The sequence below is a fragment of the Polypterus senegalus genome, chromosome 3 (assembly GCF_016835505.1).
Source record: "Polypterus senegalus isolate Bchr_013 chromosome 3, ASM1683550v1, whole genome shotgun sequence".
Classification (NCBI taxonomy): Eukaryota; Metazoa; Chordata; class Cladistia; order Polypteriformes; family Polypteridae; genus Polypterus; species Polypterus senegalus.
The window spans coordinates 276,228,301-276,250,304 of record NC_053156.1 but is presented as its reverse complement, the minus strand read 5'-3'; the positions used below and the strand labels follow the sequence as shown (position 1 = coordinate 276,250,304).

The 22,004-nt window shown below is 41.6% G+C and overlaps 1 protein-coding gene across 1 annotated transcript in view; it reads left to right on the top strand.

The window, feature by feature from the left end:
• The first annotated feature begins 648 nt into the window (after window positions 1–648).
• Window positions 649–22,004, top strand: part of LOC120526693 (membrane cofactor protein-like) — a 61,393-nt gene continuing 40,037 nt past the window's right edge. The window contains exons 1-4 of the mRNA XM_039749851.1: window positions 649–844; window positions 6,232–6,417; window positions 7,197–7,296; window positions 16,166–16,245. Coding sequence (XP_039605785.1) covers window positions 649–844; window positions 6,232–6,417; window positions 7,197–7,296; window positions 16,166–16,245 — 562 coding nt within the window. The remainder of the gene's footprint in view (window positions 845–6,231; window positions 6,418–7,196; window positions 7,297–16,165; window positions 16,246–22,004) is intronic.

Below are 22,004 nucleotides of genomic sequence, written 5' to 3'. Positions count from 1 at the left end.
GAGCAGCCCTTTATGGCACACTTCTTCCTGTTGGGAGACACTCCCATGCTGCTTGTACTCCTCTCACTGCTTTTAGGGGCGGGGTGGTTTGGGTGCTAATGCACATGAGCCGGCCCCCTCACCACACCTCAGATGTTTCTGCCGCTGCAGTGTGATCTGTCCCCATTCCCCAGTCTACTGTAGGACACCCTGCTACTCGAGTCCGTTAAGATACATCCCAGCTCCTTTCGCTAGGATTTCCGTTATTTATGATACCAGCATCACTTACCTGTACTTCCTCATCTGCTTTGAGAAGACAGACCCCAAGCTGCTGCAGATACTGTTCCACCTTCTCCAGCAGCGCCCTGGCTGTCTTTTCCAGTTCAATGATCGCCGTCTTGATTTTCTCAGCGATCTTCACTCAAGATACATCAGGTTGTAGAACTCCCTCAAGCTCCTGAAAAACAAATTTATTTATCTCGGCCAGCGATGGTGACAGGCTACTGCGAGCACTGTCTTCCAGCCGGGACTTCGCATGCATGCGCGTCTCTTGTGCATGCGTCATCAGGTGTTTCTCTAGAGTGGGTTGTAGATTCACCATCCCTGCCCGTCCTACTTTAGTTGCAGGGCTCCAGAACACACCCTCCACCCCCTTACCTGCCTCACGGAATGGTTCCTGGCCCTCCACCGCCCCCTGTTCCATCGGACCACTACCCACGGAATACGGCTCCTGGCGCTTCTCTGCTGGATGCGGTTTCTCTCTGTTCAGAGGCCCCTCATCCTCCTCAGACTTCATCTCATGGTCATCCCTGGCATCGGCACTCTTTGGCCAGCAAAATGCCTTCAGATGGTCTCCCCCTACAAGGTAGGCACCCGGAACAGCATGACTCCACTCCCAAGGCAAACTCTCCCTGGGTCCGTTACCTACCTCCTGGGTTCCGTCTCCCAGAGGCAGCTTCCATTGCCTGGCTGCAGTCTCTGGTGTGCTGATTCGGTTATTGACACAGGCTCCTTTGGACCACCCGCTGTCTTCAAGCTGCGCCTGGCCGTCTTCTTTCCCATCGGAGAAAAGTGGTGTCTCTGTGAGCCTTCAGCAGCTTAACACTAGAATTACCAGAGTCTACGAAAAAACTCGTAGATCCAGCCCACCTTAAAACCGTTGACACTTCTCTGCCAGCTTCTTTTGTCCTGTAAATGTGCCAATTAAGACAAGCAGCAAGCAGCAGGCTGTTCCATCCCCCACCGTTGCAGAACGTTCACTAAGTTCTCCCAGCTAATGCCTTGATTGATTACCTGGGAGTGAAGTGGAGTTTTAGAGTGGAAATAATAGATCGTTATTTGAAACACAAGCATTTCATGTTGGTTCCGTTTCTACAGTAATCTGTGTAAACACATTGTTAAAACAGAAACTTTTTCATATTTTAGTAATAAACGTTACAAAATATAGGCATAAACTATAGAATGTGTAAAAGCATGAAGTCCAAACATCAAATAAGCAGTTTCACAAAAGGCTGAAGAATGTTAAAACAGCTTCTGTAGCGCAGTGGTTAGAGTCGCTGACTCTGCACAGTTGGCTGGCTGTTCCCGAGTTCAATTCCTCTTCTGGGGGGAGACTGTTATTTTTTTCTTTTCTTTTTAACATCAAAACGGACATAAAATTTATAAACTGGTATGCACTGTCAGTTAATGAGATCGTTATATTTTCATGTGGGATGCTCCTTTAAAAATATTGTTTAACAATTGAGATTGTAATTAACATAAACAAGTGTCCTTATAACTGTTACTTTTAAGATCCATAACACACAGACAGACAGAGCACTGCGTAATAGAGAGACAGACAGGCAGAGAAGTCACTAGATACTGTATATAAATAAACAGGGAAGGCACATGTACTGAAAGAAAAAAGATCAACATGTGCCTTGGTCCTGCTTGCACTGAATAAGCTCATGCGCTCTAACCCCTCCCCTCCCCTCCCCCCAATCTGAGTCTTAAGTAACAGCGCAAGTACAGACGCAAACCAAGTGTAATCAAGAGTCGGCGGTTCAATCACCACTCACTCCTATATTTGCCATTTTCAGTAGTAAGCTGCTCTTTGTGTTAATATTATATAGTACACACATACACTTGGTTTGCGTCTGTACTTGCGCTGATACTTAGAGTCAGATCGGGGAAGAGGAGGGGTTAGAGCGCGTGAGCTTATTCAGTGCAGTTGGAACAACCGACATGTTGATCTTTTTTTCTTTCAGTACATGTGCCTTCCCTGTTTATTCATATACAGTATCTAGTGACTTCTCTGCCTGTCTGTCTCTCTATTACGCAGTGCTCTGTCTGTCTATCTGTCTGTCTGTGTGTTATGGATCTTAAAAATAACAGTTGTGAGGACACTTGTTCATGTTAATTGCGGTCTCAGTTGTTAAATATTTTTAAAGGAGCATCCCACATGAAAATATAACAATCTCATTAACTGACAGTACATACCAGTTTATAAATTTTATATCTGTTTGAGGTTAAAAAGGAAATGCATTAAATCATTTATCAACACGCTGCACGCGGGCAAGCGGGCAAGCGGGCAGTGAGAGTGGAGATAAAGACGCTAGATATATTGTACAGTATACAACAGGCAAAAATAGCGACCACTTGATAACAGTATTAGCTATAGTGAATGAAAGCATGAATTAATCAACAGAAATAACCTCGATCGACATTTTAAACTTAACAATTTACTTAGGAAAAAAAAGAAAAATGCCCCAGCACGCAGAAAGCAGACACTTGCAGGCAGGCAGCGCAGCCACAGTTAAAAAGAAAAAAAAAAGTAACACTTCCTCCCTACGAGGAATTGAACTCAAGTCTCTGGGACATGCTAACAATGCTGCACTTGAAAGGCAAATCTTAGTGCTACACCACAGAAATTGTTGTGTTGTTTTTGAACCTTTTGTGAAGGTGTTTATTTGATCTTTGAAAATCAGGCTTCACACATTCTATAGTTTATGCTTATATTTTATAACATTTATTACTAAAATATGACAAAGTTTCAGTTTTAGCAATGTGTTTACATAGATTACTGTAGAAACGGAACACACATGAAATGCATGTGTTCCAAATAATGATCTATTATTTCCACTCTAAAACTCCAGCAGTTGAGTCACTCCCAGATAATCAAGCAAGGCATGAGCTGGGAAAACTGGGAAAACGTTCTGCGACGGTGGGGGGTGGAAAGCCGGCTGCTTGCTGCTCCTGTTAATCGGCACATTTAGAAGACAAAGGACGCTGGCGGAGAAGTGAGAACGGTTTTAAGGTGGGCCGGATCTACAAGTTTTTTCAGCAATTCTTTTGTTAAAAGAGTGAGCTATTTGTTGCTATGTGTGTGCATGCAGTGGTAGTAGCACATGTGCGTCACGCTCTGCTGTGCAGGGCAGCCCACAAATTATTTTTAAGATGGGTCCCTGCCTTTTAACAGACAAAGTGTCCTATCTGGGATGCCATGTGAAAGATGACCGGAACACACAGAGACAGACTCCTAATGTCCCAAAACACATACGTTTTTATTTAGTTTTTCCTGCACACAGCACAGTGTACCAAAGAGCCCAAGCTCACAGTCTGTTTCTTTACCTTTATTTTCTTTTTCCTTTGATGCCTCCACTCCTCTCCTGCAAGCTCTGTCCTCTGCCACCCGACTCCGGCTCCCTGAGTGGCATGAGGCGGCCCCTTTTATAATGCATCTGGATTTGCTCCAGGTGCTCCCTGATGACCTGCATGGGAACCCGGAAGCACTCTGGGTGGATCTGGTTTCTGTTCCGGCAGCACTTCCTGGAGATGGAGCAAATTCATGTTAAGGTTATAAAAGTGGTCTTCTATTTAGAGATCTGTTTGTTAAAATATTGCAAATTGCTTAGTGTTATAATTATTTATTCTTCAAATATAATACAGTGTTTGAGAAGAAAATAACCAGATGAGATTGTTCAGAAATTTAAAATAATAAATGGATTCTACATTTTTTGATATTATATACATTATTTTTACAGATAGTCTGTGTTTTAAGTCCGCATTATTGTGAGTCTATGGAAATAAGACAGTTATTCATAAAATATTATGGCACATTGAAACAATTGATATTGGCACCTGAAACACTACATAATCGTAAATATACATGTATTTGTGTGTTTCTTTAAACTATTTTTAGTCATTAATTTTACTACAGTTTTTACTGTTTTGATTTAGTGTATTTTACAGGTGTTTTTATGTTGTACTAATTAGTCATTTCTAATTCTTGAGATGTAATTTTGATTTTTACTTATGCAGTACTTGTTTCTTACTAATGTATACTGTATAATCAATCCATCCATCCATCCATTATCAAACCCGCTATATCCTAACACAGGGTCACGGCTGGAGCCAAACCCAGTCAACACAGGGCTATACCGTATAATGCACACAGAAATAATAAACACAGTACAAACCCTTTTTATTTCTTTTGCAAGTAACTGTCCACTACTGTATCAAAACATATACAGTATTTGCAGAGCAGAATATTCAATCACTTGTAATTGCTGAACTTAATAAATGGTGGAGAGTTATAGTGGAAGTTGTGTTTTGTTTGACTCTTTTACTATAGGTGCACTTCGCAACCATTCACAAAATGTATTCGAGAACAGTAACTGTCTGTCTTGTGTTTTCATGTCAAAACTGCCATAAGTAGCAGGATCAGCTTTTGTTCCTGTATGTGCTTTTGAGACATCTTTATAGATGCTTGCAGTTGAAAAATGGGGAAAAAACACCTGTTTTCTCTATGTGCTCTTGTCTTTCTCTGTTCTTTTTTGATTTTAATTTCCAAAGTATATTGGCAATTCATGTTATACTTTTTATTAAATGAATTATAAACATTTTTAAACAACAGTGTATGACAGAACAATACCTTTTGTATTCCTGAATCACCCCAGGCTGACCAACATTTTCATAGACAGAAATAATTTTAGGATTGTGAACACATGTCAACAGCTAAACAAGGACATGTGAGTCTGAAGCCTCAAATCTTTTTTTTTTTAATCGCAGACAGTACAGACCTGTCAGTACCACAGAAGAGTTGCCAGCTCTGACACGCAACTTTTTAAAAGTGAGCAGTATGGCAACTATCTATCTGTCTTCTTCATGAGACTCTGACATTCTTGCCATCGTGTTAAAACACTGATGTTCTTTATAGCAGTGTGGCGTGTCACATTATTTTCATATCTGTTCTGCTTGGTCATTAATAGTTTCTCTTCTAACAGTTGTGGCAGTAGCGGGCGCTAGTGCTTCCTTGAACCCTCAGGTACAACTCCAGACACCAGGTAAAAGTCCAAGACTCTTTATTGTTTTCCCCAGTGCACCAAGCACCCTCCACACTACTCATATAATAAACCAATTCTTCTACTAACAAACTCTCACAAAAACCACTCCTCCTCGCCCAGACACTTTGCTCCTCTCCCACACAGCACAGCTCATTGTCTGGAGCGAGGCACCGCCCTTTTATAGCCCCTGACCCGGAGGTGTTTCTGTCCCAACAGTCCACAGTTCTTTTTTCCTTCCGGGTCAGGGCAATCAGTCTTTTACTTCACCCCGGGAGCACGCCATTCCTTCCCATCACGTGACTGTGACGTACTCCCGGGTCATAAGGCACAACAGAGCCCACAAGTCCCCCCACAGCGACTCCTGGTGGTCCCCAAGGTATCCAGCAGGGCTGTGTATAAACACTACAGAGTCCATAAGGCCCAGCTGGACCTCGGGGCACGATCCTGCTGTCGGGAGAGCTCCTCCTGGCGGCCTGGGGGTGTGGACAGCCATGGGAAGCCGGCAGTCCTCCACAGAGTTTAGTAGCAATGCTGTTCAAATAAATGCGATGGGAAACTGGTGTAAATGTAATCCAGCCAAATTATATATGGATACAATCAATATAAGTAGTGGATATTAAATAGGGTCTCATGACAGAACCAAGCCATCATCAAGGGCCGTATGTAACATGTTTTGAATATGGATAATGCAAGTCACATTAAAATGGTGCATGGGCCAGATTTAGAACACCGGCCTTGAGTTTGACACTTCTGGTTTAGAGTGTCGGTTGACCGCCTACTGTGCATTTCTAGTCCTATTACCTGTATGTTTAGTAGAAGATCTGTTATCGTTTCAGTTTATGAAACTCCCCTAACCTACCATCTTTTTTTTAGGATTTAAGAAAATATTTGAAAGCTTGATTTTTAAATATTTTTTGTGTATTTACAGGAAAATGTACAAGCTTTGACACAGATTCAACTGTCTTTCTCACTGAGGAGCATCAATCAGTATATGAATTCCCAGATGGATATAATGCTACCTTTAAGTGCATTTCTGGGTACAGACCGACTAATAACCTAGTGACAGTAACCTGTGTTGACAGCAAGTGGACTAAACTGAAGTTAATTTGTGAGCGTAAGTACTGTACAAGTAAACAATCATCCTTTATTTTATATAGCACACTTCTATGGCAAACACCACCTCAAGGCACTTACAAGTACTGAGGTATTGGTGGAGTTGTTAATTTGTATTTTTGTCATAATTGAAGCACACATCGGGTAAGTGAAATGCTGAAGGTCACACAGTGAGCCTATAATATGCAATTAACCAATACTGTGTTTTAAATTCTTAGCCACTAGGCCATTCACCCTGCCTAGATTCTAATTTAATAGAGTACTATGAAAGCTTTCACTGCTGTTTAAAGTTAACATTAAAGAAGAACAAAAATATAAGGTGATAAAGTAAAAAAAAAGTCATTTTAAAGAGGTATGCCTTTACATAACCCACTGTGTGCTCAAGTACACTTTTAATGGTAAAGTCTCCTAGACCTGTCTACCATTATGTTTACAATTCTTATATATAAGAAAAGATTTTTTTTATATACTTAAACTTAATTTTGGCTTCTCAATCAGGCAGCACAGAGCACACACACAATTAATGCTTCATTCATTATTTATCTTGTTAAACATGAACATTTCTTTCTAAAACCAGTGAGCATAGGAATTGAACAAGGGCCCAAGTTCTATGATGTGACAATTCTTTCTGCTATGTATCTATGTTTCTATTATTTATTCCAATTTAAATGAGCTTTACAGTTTCTGTTGCTGTTTGTATTACTCAGTTTAAAGGGTCTTTAAAAGAGCACTGAGGCTGTTTATATAAGTATCTTCCATGCATTATTCTTTGCATTTTAGGTGTCACCTGTGATCACCCAGAGAATATGATGAATGGAAAATTTGATAATTCTAAAAAATTTTATTTTGGGCAGAAGATTTATGCTGAATGTGATAAAGGGTGAGTACAGACAAAAGACAGATTACAAGTAGCCTTTTTTTGTGCATTGTGCTCCAAGGCATGAGCAGGTTAATCACCTTGGAAAGTTAGAGAAATCACTGGTTTATGATATTCTAGACCAATATCCAGGTCAACTGTGTTCAAAGATGTCAGTCTAAAGTGAAGCTGGAAAATATGCTGTAAATTGTATATTTAAGAATCCCAATTAAAAAAAATATGGATAGTTTCATAAAGTATAAAGGAGATCTAGATATGGCTAGAAGAACCTTATTATAATTGTAGGACTCCACAAAACTCAAAGAAGGATTTAATGCAAAACCTTAGGTCTCAAGGCAGAATTCTATGAAGCACAGAAATAGGAATTAGCCAGGCCACAAAATCAAGAAGCAGACCTCGCGACCAATATAGAGAAAAAATGGATCAGACTGAAAAGAAGACAGGGGAACAATGAAAATCAAGAGTCTACTCTTAAGCAGTTCCTCTGTGTTGAAAGATGAGTCCAGTCTGTCATTGATGTGGACCCCTAAAGTACTTGTAACAGTTCATCACTCCACATCCACAGCCTGAATAGTGACTGGGCATAGAAGCTCTTTGGTGTGGCAAAAGTATATAACCAGTTCCTTTCTGAGCCCAACCATAAGGAAGAACTTTGTTTTAGCTCCTTCCCCAGGTTTGTGTTTGTAACGTATTAGGGGTATTTGCTCTGCACAGTTTTCTTTGTTTAGTCTCTCTGTCACTGCTAAAATCCTTGGTGACTCAGCTGCATGTTTTATGTCTTCTGTTTTTTTTCTGCCTGCTGCTTCAAGGCACCATTTTTAGTTTAGCTCTATTTGTGATAGAAATACCATATAATTCCATATAGTTAAAACATTCAGAAGAGAATATAGTTGCTAGTACTGTCAAGAATTAAGAAATCAAGTATTTTAGAGCAGGTTGTACTGTGATCAATCACAGAAACCCTATGCATTTTTTTTCTGATTACCACAGATGGTACCTCTAATAAGGTGTTTTCAATTAAAACCTAGTTTGTTTTAAAAGTAATTACATAAATTCGAATAATATAGCTAGATAGCATTTTCTCAGCTTACAGCACAGCAAATGCCAAATAACAAGGTCTATAAAAAATAATTTGCATATATTTTTAAGTAACTGAGGGCTCCTAAAAATTCACAGCCATCGTTCAAATGGGAAAAATCAAATAATTTCTCTTCTTCCATTACAGAGTCATTGGGAGCTGACATAATACAATATGCTAGTGAGTATAGTAGGGATATCACAATACCAGAATTTTTCTATTCAGTGCCAATACTAGTGAAAATTGACAATCCTCAATACCTTTGCAAAGCATTTTTTTTTTTTTTTTTGAAAAAATGATGCAGCAGGCTAGTCCATTTTGCAGAAATTTCATTGCAGCAACTCAAAATCGTACTCAGTAGTTTGTATGGTCCCCACGTGCTTGTATGCATGCATGACAACGTTGGGGGGGCATGCTCCTAATGATATGACGGATGGCGTCCTGGGGGATCTCCTCCCAGATCTGGACCAGTGCATCACTGAGCTCCTGGACAGTCTGAGGTGCAACCTGGTGGCTTCGGATGCACTGACACATAATGTCCCAGAGGTGTTCTATTGGATTTAGGTCAGGCGAGCGTGGGGGCCAGGTAATGGTATCAATTCTTTCATCCTCCTGGAACTGCCTGCATACTCTCGCCACAGGAAGCCGGGCATTGTCTTGCACCAGTAACAACAACAACAACATTTATTTATATAGCACATTTTCATACAAAAAAATGTAGCTCAAAGTGCTTTACATAATGAAGAATAGAAAAATAAAAGAGACAGTAAGAAAATAAAATAAGTCAACATTAATTAACATAGAATAAGAGTAAGGTCCGATGGCCAGGGTGGACAGAAAAAACAAAAAAAAACTCCAGACGGCTGAAGAAAAAAATAAAATCTGCAGGGATTCCAGACCATGAGACCGCCCAGTCCCCTCTGGGAAAGTAGGAGCCCAGGACCCACTACACCGTCAATGGATCTGACAGTGGGTCCAGGGATTTCATCCCAATACCTAACGGCAGTCAAAGTGCCGTTGTCTAGTCTGTAGAGGTCTGTGCATCTCCTCCATGGATATGCCTCCCCACACCATCACTGACCCACCACCAAACCAGTCATGTTGAATGATGTTAGAGGCAGTATAACATTCTCCACAGCTTCTCCAGACACTAGCACGTCTGTGACATGTGCTAATGGTGAACCTACTCTCTGAAAAGTGCAGGGTGCCAGTGGTGGACCAGCCAGTTCTGATAGTCTGTGGCAAATACCAATCAAGTTCCACGATGCTGGTCACTGAGTACAGGGCCCACTAGAGGACGCCGGACCCTCAGGCCACCCTCCTGAAGTCTGTTTCTGATTGTTTGATCAGAGACATTCACACCAGTGGCCTGCTGGAGGTCATTTTGTAGGGCTCTGGCTGTGCTCATCCTGTTCGTCTTTGCCCAAAGGAGCAGATACCTGTCCCGCTGATGGGTTAAGGACTTTCTTCGGCCCTGTCCAGCTCTCCTAGAGTAAATAACTGTCTGTCTCCTGGAATCTCCTCCATGCCCTTGAGACTGTGCTGAGAGACACAGCAACCCTTCTGGCAATGGCACATATTGATGTGCCATTCTGGAGAAGGTGGACTACCTGTGCAACCTCTGTAAGGTCCAGGCATCGCCTCATGCTACCAGTAGTGACACTGACCGTAGCCAAATGCAAAACGAATGAAGAAACAGTCAGAAAAGTTATATATATACAAAGTACATGCCTGTATATATATTTTTTATATATATAATATACATACAGTTAGGTCCAAGAATATTTGGACAGAGACAACTTTTTTTTCTAATTTGGTTCTGTACATTACCACAATGAATTTTAAATGAAACCACTCAGATGCAGTTGAAGTGCAGACTTTCAGCTTTAATTCAGTGGGGTGAACAAAACAATTTCATAAAAATGTGAGGCAACTAAAGCATTTTTTAACACAATCCCTTTATTTCAGGGTCTCAAAAGTAATTGGACAATTGACTCAAAAGCTATTTCATGGGCAGGTGTGGGCAAGTCCGTCATTATGTCATTATCAATTAAGCAAAAAGAAGTGGAAAATTCTTGAATGGCCAAGTTAGTCAGCTGATCTTAACCCAATTGAACATGCATTTCACTTGTTGAAGACTAAACTTCGGACAGAAAGGCCCACAAACAAACAGCAACTGAAAGATGCTGCAGTAAAGGCCTGGCAGAGCATTAAAAAGGAGGAAACCCAGCATCTGGTGATGTCCATGAGTTCAAGACTTCAGGCTGTCATTGCCAGCAAAGGGTTTTCAACCAAGTATTAGAAATGAACATTTTATTTCCAGTTATTTAATTTGTCCAATTACTTTTGAGCCCCTGAAATGAAGGGATTGTGTTAAATAAATGCTTTAGTTGCCTCACATTTTTATGCAATCGTTTTGTTTACCCCACTGAATTAAAGCTGAAAGTCTGCACTTCAACTGCATCTGAGTTGTTTCATTTAAAATTCATTGTGGTAATGTACAGAACAGAAATTAGAAAAAAGTTGTCTCTGTCCAAATATTTATGGAACTAACTGTATATATAGTGGAAAACCAGCCCCTGTGACCCTGTAGTTAGGATGTAGCGGGTTGGATAATGGATGGATGAATGGATGGAAAACCAGCCCTGGTACAGACAGGCAGACACAGATGCTTCAAGCACACACATGTTTATTTACAATATTTACAAGTGAGTAATGTCCCATACACAACCCTGTGTCCTTTCACCAATCACCCTCAGTCCAGGCCTCTCCAGTATCGAGCCTTCCTTCACCGCCTCCACTCCTCTCCTCCGAGCTTCGTCCATTTCCACCCAACTCCAGCTGATGATTGGAGGGAGGCGGCCTCTTTTATGTCCAACCGGAAGTGCTTCAGGTGTCCCCAGATGAGCTTCCAGCGGCACTTCCTGCTGTGGTGGAAGTATCGCATGAGCACCCAGAAGCACTCTGGGCGTCCCTAGTGATACTTCCGCCAGCACTTCCAGGTGTGGCAGAAGTGTTGACTTCCAGGGCTCCTCAATCGTCTGGGCACCCCCGGCGGTGGCCACGGCCCCTGTTGGGTTGAGCTTCCGTGCTCCACTCCTGTGGCCCCCATACCAACCAGGGCAGTTGCACTCTTGTGGTCCGGGGGAGGTATAGTCCCTCTCCCGATCCTTCTAAGCGTCCCGGCTGGGCACAGCCCCCAGTCACCCGCAATAAATATATATATATATATATTATATAAAAAAATCTTGGGTTGAGACGTGATCATCTCGGAGAGACACTTTGAAGTCCCTCGAGACTACTTGCACGTCACGCCCTACTTAAAATTTTTTTGGAGACACTTTAACGTCCCACCAGACAAGGAAGTGGGACAAAAGAACAGCTATTGTACATGCTTTTAAATGATCGACGCACAGCGTGACATGCACAACACACAGCTCAGTAGCAGCAGCTGATCCGTCCACATCTCCTTAGCATGCTTTCAACTGCCCCACCTTCACAACGTGGGCGGCAGATAAAATAGTGATATTTCAAACAAGTAGTTGTCATTTAAGTAAATTAGTATTGGTATTCATAAATGTCAAATCACAATGAAAGACTTTAATTTTTGTGATAGAGTTGGAGATTCCTCCAATGTAACAACAAATTGGGGGATATAATCTTTGAGGGATTTCAACACAGGGTTTATAAAGGGTCCATTCTCTGGAATATTCTCTTCTCAAACTGAAAAATGTATAAAATTATTAGTAAAAATACAAATTCAAAGAATATTATATCTGTACTGTTGAATTAGTTAATTCCAAGATTAATTTAAGATTTTTAATTTAAACCAACTATTTAAATCTGTTTTTGAAACAACATGCTTTGCAAATCCAGTTTGTCGGAGAATTCCTCTGTTAGCTGTTTACGGATTTATATTTGCCGCCTCAGCTGGTAAAAAGTTACTAAAGAATAATCCTTAATGAATGAGTCAAATTAATTCAGATTTCAAAGTCACAAACTCCTGGTGCTTTAATTGTCCAAATCTGCCCCCCTTCTCCCCCCATTTATCACAACTTGAAAAGTTCCTATATAAAATCAAACTTGTTAACTTTACATTAATTCATTATTTATTAACAACCAAAATGACTGACACATTTGTATTTAGTATGGCATTTTTTCCATATTGCTATAACTATGTTTCAGATAACGCAGTATATGTCAAATTACTAGAGACGTGTTGTTTCAATGGATCAAAACGTTAAATCAGTTTTGTTTTGGCATTAGCAAATTGAGTTGTTTATTTTGTCACCAGTGTACATACCGGTGTATTATAAAAAAGCTAGAACTGTTCTGTTTCAGCATTTTGCGACATCCCTAGAGTGCAGTGATATAGCCTGAAGAAGGCATACAATTTTCACATGCTGTTGTTGTGGACTGTTTGATGTATAGTTTTAAGTTCAAATTTACTATCTAGTGTAAACGTACATTAAAATTCTTACTTGAATATCAAGTGAAGTGATAAATATAATTAACATTCATTTAGCTGTCAGTATGTGTGACTGTTGACTTGCTTCATGACCTAAAAATAAAAACTGCCCTTGAATTTTGTAATGCAAGTGGTAATAGTCCAGAATTGAGGAGAGGGGGTAAAGATACCAATAACATTCTGTGTGCCTGTATAATTCTGTAGTGATGTGTTGACCTGAGCTTGATGTTACATGGCTTATGACAATGGACTCCTTTGCTGTTTAGCTGTTGAAGTTGGTGAGACATTTGAGCTTTGTTCTTTTCAGATTTTTATTTTTGAAAAGTAGAGAAATGCAGTGGCACTTTGTAAATATCACTTGTTATATGTTCCCCATTTTTTCCTAAAGAGCACAAAGGAATGATCTAAAATTGCCCAGCAAGTTGAAAGATTGATCTTCTCCAAGAAACATGTTGTACTGTGTAGAACAACTTGGTTGATGTGATTAGTAAACTCTATTTTTCTCATTTTCAGACACGGAATTCTGAAAATTGATCTCAAGTAACAATATAACTGTAACTATATTAGAACAGTCATTAAGGCAGAATTTTATTTATTTTTTATAGTACAAAGGCCCCAATTAAACAGTTGTTTAGTAGATGTCTAGCAGATAATGAATCAAGAGTAAAGTTCAAGTTTATTTAATTCTGTCTCTATTTTAGGTAGCTTTAGGTTTGAAAATGTGTACAGGTTATATAATTTTAACGTTCATTAATAAATTTCATAGCACAAGTTATAAAAGGAATGCAAACCTTGGAAAGTAACTTACCACTTAGTATAAAATCTTCCTTTCAAGGTTTCAAAGAATTACCTTTAATGCCATATTTATGAATTTAAAATGACTTTTTTACCTGCAAGGTTCATAAAATAGTAGCATCTTTACAGTGGATACTGGAGCATGTTCTAGAATCTCTTATTTGTAATTCATAAAAAAAGCATTTTATGTTAAGTTATAGAGTGTCATGAAAGCATCTTCTCTACATAAGTCTTGATACCATACACGCATAGTTCAATATTTGGATATACATATGATGTTGTTTTAGGTTGCTCAAGACACTGTAATGACAGATTTAAAAAAAAAAAACTAGTGATTTTGAAACACTGTTTGGATTTTTGTCATTACAAGCAGAATAATAACACAATATTTATGAAAAAAAGCACTTAAAATTCTTGACCATTTTATTTTAAAGGAGAGCTACAGTACTATGGAATAATGGTTTGGACAAAATATACAAATGAGTAAATATATTGTGAAATGTGATAATAAAAAAATCAAAACACAATGATATCTGATAGTAAATAATTAAATGTCATGAAAAGTATTTTGGTTGCTTCTTTCTTTCTTTTTTTTATTTATTTCAGTAACACTGCACACCCTATGAAATATGGCTTAAAATATAAACTGCCATTTTCCTTACTAAACCCAGAGAAGGTGGGTTCTAGTGAGTACTTGTCTTGATTGAGAGATTGTTGGTAGAGGGGACACTCACAGTTGTAATTTTGCACATGCCTGTGACCCACAGGATTCCCAAGGCAAGCAAAGCGCATGCTCAGAGTTGTGACTGTTTGTGTCCATGGCAGACAAGTCAGCCATAATTACCTTGAATTCATCATCCTGTCACAAGTCTTGCATCTGACGTGTGGTTCCTGCCTATAAATGCAGAACTTTACGGTCAAAGGTTTATGAGCATCCTAACAACAATTCACCATTAAAAACACAGTACTCACTAGGGCCTCTCAATTGTAACAGGTGACAATGACAGTTTACATTTCAGAGCGTATTTTATGTTCCGTGCAGTGTCCCTTAATTAAACAAATAAAGAAATAATTAAATAACATAAAGAAAGAAGCAACAGAACATTTCATAACGTACTTACTGTTATTATTAATGCTTGTCATTGTATTTTTATTTATTGTATTTATATATTTAATTTTGTGCTAAAACAAGTAATATTGGAGGCAATGAGTATTGGAAACCTAGTAAAAAGGAGAAAAAAAGATTATTTATGTGTCTATTTCATCTACGTGGCTTGGAGAACCTGTTCTGATCAATATCTATTTGGGTCAGCCATAAAGGAAAAAAATTCAATGCCATTTACACGTGTGAAATGTAAATGCATTTGAAAAGACAACTACTTTTTAAGCAGACATTACCTATAATCTTTCATCGCATATTCCAGAAGCAACAGTAAAATATGTAAAATGGAGCTCTCTTTTTTTATTTTATTTTTTTTTTTTTTGCTGTGGATGCCAGCATTGCTGATCTAAAACCACATGCTACAATAAAATTCAGTGAATGACAGAAATGGCAGCTAAGAAATATAGACTGCATTAATTACCTGAAAACCCTGTTAAGCATTGTAATTCATAGCTGCATTTCTCACTGTTAATAATTACATAATTATCCCCCTTGTGTTTTCTGGCCTACTTATTCATTTTTAAAATATAAAATCCTCTGAGAAATGGCACCAGATAGTTAAAATGACTAACAAATATTCTTACAGAATAACACTGTACTGTTTCAACAGCCTGTCAGCCCACACTATTCTGTTGAGGGAGACTGCATTTCATCTCATGCTGCAATTATCATGAAGATTTGTCTCTCTTTTTTTTTGTTAACTCCTACCACCAAGCTTTCAAAAGACAATAAGGGGCCATTGCAACAAAAGCCACAAGTTCACTGCTCTGTTTTAATGCCACACTCTTATTTATAAGATTTGTCATGAGCAGCAATAGTCATACAAAATTTAGTATGTTCAAATTAAGTTTAATGCTACTAGGGCAGAAAGATGATTTAGTGGCTGGTGGTAATAATTTACAGTTCCATGGTACCAGATTTGACTCCCAAACCATTACTTGTATGAGTGGAATTTGCTTATTCTCCCCATGCACACTCTGTTGTGCTTTAGTTTCTTTTCCAATCCTAAAAAAAGGCAGGATAGATTTATTGCATTCTTTTAGATTATTATTTTCAGCCTTCTCTCTAGTATGGTCAAGGTGGGCTGTGGCTCTACTTCACCCTAAAACTAGCAAAAGCAAGTTAGGAAATGAATATATAAATGTTACTAAATATGTTTTAGTTTTAATGACAGTTGGTTGTGCTTCACAGTTTTATTGCAATTTAAATTGAACACTTAGAGTTTTCATACTTGGGATACGTCCACTAGAAGTGCTGAATGGGTGAAGAAGCCTATCTAATGTGTAGGTGTATTAAACAGGAGACTATAGAAGCTATGTAACACATGCTGTATGCTTGTAACAGTAGTGTTTCTTTGTCACTGTTTCAGATATGTAATGGTGGGTAGAAATTATAGACTGTGCCTTGCAAATGGCAAATGGGATGGATTTAATCCGACATGTGAGCCAGGTAAGACTGCTTAAACATCTTTCTTGTACAGGGAGTTAAGGTAGTATAGTGTCTGAAAGATCATATGTTAAAACTACACACTGATTCAACATTGATTGTTTCAACTAAGATGTGGGATTAGTTGTTTATGTGTCTCAGAGTTAAATGACATAGAAGTCAGGAAATCCTTATTCCTTGCTGAAGTCAATATAAGTGATCTGTCTTTTTTCACTTTTTACACCCTGTGACCCCTAGAGGGTATCACAGCATTTCAAACCCAACCTCACGACAAAACATAGACTACTGGTTTCTCTCCGTTTAACATGGCACAGCACAGTAGTGTAATTCTTTCTCTCCTACACTTCACCCAAGAGAGTGTTGTTTAATTCCTCTCCTGACTCCTACTCCTTCTGAGTGAGGCAGAGATGTTCCTCTAATAAAAAATCAGAAGTATTTCCTGTACCAGGGCATTGTCCATAGGAATTGCTTCCAGGTCAGGTCGAAGGTGTCACAAAAATAGGGAGCACAAGTCCTTGGTGGCACTCCGAGAGCCCAACAGGGCAATCTGTGGGACCACAGTGCCCAACATGCCCTGGGGGTATATGATGAGGTATCATAGAATCCAGGAATGCCTTTAGGATACAAGTGTATTTAGAAAAACTAGAATTTTATTAGAATAGTAACTCCTAATTCACAGAGCCATTTGTACTTACTGTATGTAAAAATAACAGGTATTATGTTTATTAATTTTAGGCACATCAGATTAAGTTAGAGGCAGCAGTACTTACTAAAGGTCACACTCGTGTGATACAACTGTTGCTGTGGTGTAGCCTTAGTAGATACAAAAACTTATTGTTCATCACACATTTAATTCAAAGTTGATTGATAAGGAATCACAAGATAGGCTACTTTTTTTGTATTATACTAGTAAACATCCATCCATCCATCCTCTTCCGCTTATCCGAGGTCGGGTCGCGGGGGCAGCAGCTTAAGCAGAGAGGCCCAGACTTCCCTCTCCCCGGCCACTTCTTCCAGCTCTTCCGGGAGAATCCCAAGGCGTTCCCAGGCCAGCCGGGAGACATAGTCCCTCCAGCGTGTCCTGGGTCTTCCCCGGGGCCTCCTCCCGGTTGGACGTGCCCGGAACACCTCACCAGGGAGGCGTCCAGGAGGCATCCTGATCAGATGCCCGAGCCACCTCATCTGACTCATCTCGATGCGGAGGAGCAGCGGCTCTACTCTGAGCCCCTCCCGGATGACTGAGCTTCTCACCCTATCTTTAAGGGAAAGCCCAGACACCCTGCGGAGGAAACTCATTTCAGCCGCTTGTTTTCGCGATCTCGTTCTTTCGGTCACTACCCATAGCTCATGACCATAGGTGAGGGTAGGAGCGTAGATCGACTGGTAAATTGAGAGCTTTGCCTTACGGCTCAGCTCCTTTTTCACCACGACAGACCGATGCAGAGCCCGCATCACTGCGGATGCCGCACCGATCCGCCTGTCGATCTCACGCTCCATTCTTCCCTCACTCGTGAACAAGACCCCGAGATACTTGAACTCCTCCACTTGGGGCAGGATCTCTCCCCCAACCCTGAGAGGGCACTCCACTCTTTTCCGGCTGAGGACCATGCTCTCGGATTTGGAGGTGCTGATTCTCATCCCAGCCGCTTCACACTCAGCTGCAACCGATCCAGAGAGAGCTGAAGATCACGGCCTGATGAAGCAAACAGGACAACATCATCTGCAAAAGCAGTGACCCAATCCTGAGTCCACCAAACCGACCCCTTCAACACCCTGGTTGCGCCTAGAAATTCTGTCCATAAAAGTTATGAACAGAATCGGTGACAAAGGGCAGCCCTGGCGGAGTCCAACTCTCACTGGAAACGGGCTCGACTTACTGCCGCAATGCGGACCAAGCTCTGACACCGGTTGTACAGAGACCGAACAGCTCTTATCAGGGGGTCGGTACCCCATACTCCCGAGCACCCCCACAGGATTCCCGAGGGACACGGTCGAATGCCTTTTCCAAGTCCACAAAACACATGTAGACCGGTCGGGCAAACTCCCATGCACCCTACAGGACTCTGCTAAGGGTGAAGAGCTGGTCCACTGTTCCGCGACCAGGACGAAACCACACTGTTCCTCCTGAATCCGAGGTTCGACTATCCGGACGGACCCTCCTCTCCAGAACCCCGAATAGACTTTTCCAGGGAGGCTGAGGAGTGTGATCCCTCTATAGTTGGAACACACCCTCCGGTCCCCTTTTAAAGAGGGGACCACCACCCCGGTCTGCCAATCCAGAGGCACTGTCCCGATGTCCATGCGATGTTGCAGAGGCGTGTCAACCAAGACAGTCCTACAACATCCAGAGCCTTAAGGAACTCGGGCGATCTCATCCACCCCGGGCCCTGCCACCAAGGAGTTTTTGACCACCTCGGTGACTTCAGTCCCAGAGATGGGAGAGCCCACCTCAGAGTCCCCAGGCTCTGCTTCCTCATTGGAAGGCATGTTAGTGGGATTGAGGAGGTCTTGAAGTACTCCTCCCACCGACCCACAACGCCCCGAAGTGAGGTCAGCAGCGCACCATCCCCACCATATACGGTGTTGACACTGCACTGCTTCCCTCCTGAGACGCCGGACGGTGGACCAGAATCTCCTCGAAGCCGTCCAAAGTCGCTCTCCATGGCCTCCAAACTCCTCCCATGCCCGAAGTTTTGCCTCAGCAACAACGAAGCCGTTCCGCTTGGCCTGCGGTACCTATCAGCTGCCTCCAGAGACCCACAGGACAAAAAGTCCTATAGGACTCCTTCTTCAGCTTGACGGCATCCCTCACGCGGTGTCCACCAACGGGTTCGGGATTGCCGCCACGACAGGCACCGACCACCTTGCGGCCACAGCTCCGTCAGCCGCCTCAACAATAGAGGCACGGAACATGGCCCATTCGACTCAATGTCCCCACCTCCCTCGGGGCGTGGTTGAAGTTCTGCCGGAGGTGGGAGTTGAAGCTACTTCTGACAGGGGACTCTGCCAGCCGTTCCCAGCAGACCCTCACAACACGTTTGGGCCTACCAGGTCTGACCGCATCTTCCCCACCATCGAAGCCAACTCACCACCAGGTGGTGATCAGTTGACAGCTCGCCCCTCTCTTCACCCGAGTGTCCAAGACATATGGCGCAAGTCCGGCGACACGACCACAAAGTCGATCATCGACCTGAGGCCTAGGGTGTCCTGGTGCCAAGTGCACATATGAACACCCTTATGCTTGAACATGGTGTTCGTTATGGACAATCCATGACGAGCACAGAAGTCCAATAACAAAACACCGCCGGGTTCAGATCGGGGCCATTCCTCCCAATCACGCCCTGCCAGGTCTCACTGTCATTGCCCACGTGAGCATTGAAGTCTCCCAGCAAAACGAGGGAATCCCCAGAAGGTATGCCCTCTAGCAACCCTCCAGAGACTCCAAAAGGGTGGATACTCCAAACTGCTGTTCGGGCGCATATGCACAAACAACAGTCAGGACCCTTCCCCCCACCTCAAGCCAGAGGGAGGCCACCCTCTCGTCCACCGGGGTAAACCCCAATGCACAGGCTCCATGTCGGGGGGCAATAAGTATGCCCACACCTGCTCGGCGCCCTCACGGGGCAACTCCAGAGTGGTAGAGAGTCCAGCCCCTCTCAAGGAGATTGGTTCCAGAGTCCAAGCTGTGCGTCGAGGTGAGTCCGACTATATCTAGCGGAACCTCTCACCTCGCGCACTAGCTCAGGCTCCTTCCCCTTCAGAGAGGTGACATTCCACGTCCCAAGAGCCAGTTTCTGTAGCCGAGGATCAGACCGCCAAGGTCCCCGCCTTCGGCCACCACCCAACTCACACTGCACCCAACCTCCTTGGCCCCTCCCATAGGTGGTGAGCCCATGGGGAGGAGGACCCACGTTACCTCTTGGGCTGTGCCCGCCGAGCCCCATGGGTGCAGGCCCGGCCACCAGGCGCTCGCCATCGAGCCCCACCTCCAGGCCTGGCTCCAGAGGGGCCCGGTGACCAGCGTCGGGCAAGGGAAAGCGTCGTCCAAAGTTTTTTTCTTCATTGGAGGTTTGTTGAACCGCTCTTTGTCTCATCCCTCACCTAGGACCAGTTTGCCTTGGCTACCAGGGGCATAAAGCCCTGGACAACATAGCTCCTAGGATCATTGGGACACGCAAACCCCTCCACCACGATAAGGTGACGGTTCAAGGAGGAGTACTAGTAAACAATAAAATATAATTAATTTTTTTCTACCTCTGCTTGTTGCATAAAAATAATTTCTTCTCTCTGTGGCTATTCTAGAATTCATTGCTGTATATGAGTGAATTGCTCTGTCAAGTACAATCATCCACACATGAAGAATAAGACAGATAGGGAAATATGTCTTAATTTATTCACTCAATAGCCAATGCTGACAAAAAAACATAAGTAGTCTTTAATCATCACCAAAACTAATATCCAAAATTAGATATTGTTTGTGTGAAGTCTGCATATTCTCCACCAGTTTGTGTTGCCTTTTTAAAGTGATAAGGTTTTTCTCTTATTATCCAAAGACGTACTGTATTTAGATTAGTTGTTAATTTTAAAAAGGATCCATATGATGGAATGGTTTCCTGGTTAAGGCCGACTTCCACATTATAGCCTTTGCTGCCAGGATACACTCTGATGTCTCTCTATCCTGAATTCAGTAAGCTAGATGTGAGAATGTTCTATTATGGTAATACTAGAACCATTACTGTGTTTTGGACTAGACTTGAGAGTTCAAGGACAAATGTTACAAGCTTAAACTGGTACTGCTTTATCTTTGGGCCCATTCACATCTTAGTCTTTTTCTAGTTTTTTAGCACTAGACCAGAACCATCCTAAACTATATGTAAAGTTGTATGCCATTATTTTTAACGACTCCTTTCACATCTAAGCATTTTAGCAAGGAGTAAATTATTTAAACTCCTGCATGGAGCAGTTTTCAAGCATTTTCAGCCAAACACTTGTTCCAGTGAATTAAATGATGATGCTCATAAAACACAGATTAAAAAAACACTTTTCTTTTACAAGAAGTTGCTGCCTCTTGTGAAGTGTTTCTTGAAACTAGAAAAAAGAAAAAAAAAAGCCAGTGTTGTCATTCATGGGCACACTTCGGTTGTCTAGTGTCAGCAATTGGCAGAGAGAGTAAATACACATGTAGCTTGCAATCAAGTGACAAGAACTGAGCAAAAGATATAAGCATACATATAGTTTTAATCAAGTTGCAATATAGTACGATTTTTTAACATGTAGGCAGAGTGGTAGTGTAAAGCTGTGATATATAGATAACGATAATAATATATTTTATTCCTCCCTCAAAGTATCAACTGTATGGGTTTTTGCGTGTTCATCGTGTGCAGTTCTAGATATTAGTGTGTACCTATTTTAACACTGAATGCTATAAATGTCAGTAATACTTCTCAATTAAGAAAATACATTTAGTCATTCATGTGCTGTGAAGTAAATAACATTAAACCCCTATTCCCATTTTCAACCTAAGACCCCTGGGTATGAACATTGGCCACTGTGCCACCAGACCATACTGCTTCAGAATATCTGTATTAAATAACTGAATTAAAACTAAACTGACACTTGATAAATGGGTTTCTGTTACTGGATAGCACACAGCAAACTCTGTTCTGATTGGCTGTGCAATTTGTGTCCTGCAAAGGACTGGCATAATGTTTACCATGTTTGCTTCTTGCCTCAAACCCACTGGTGTTGCAATATTCACTGGC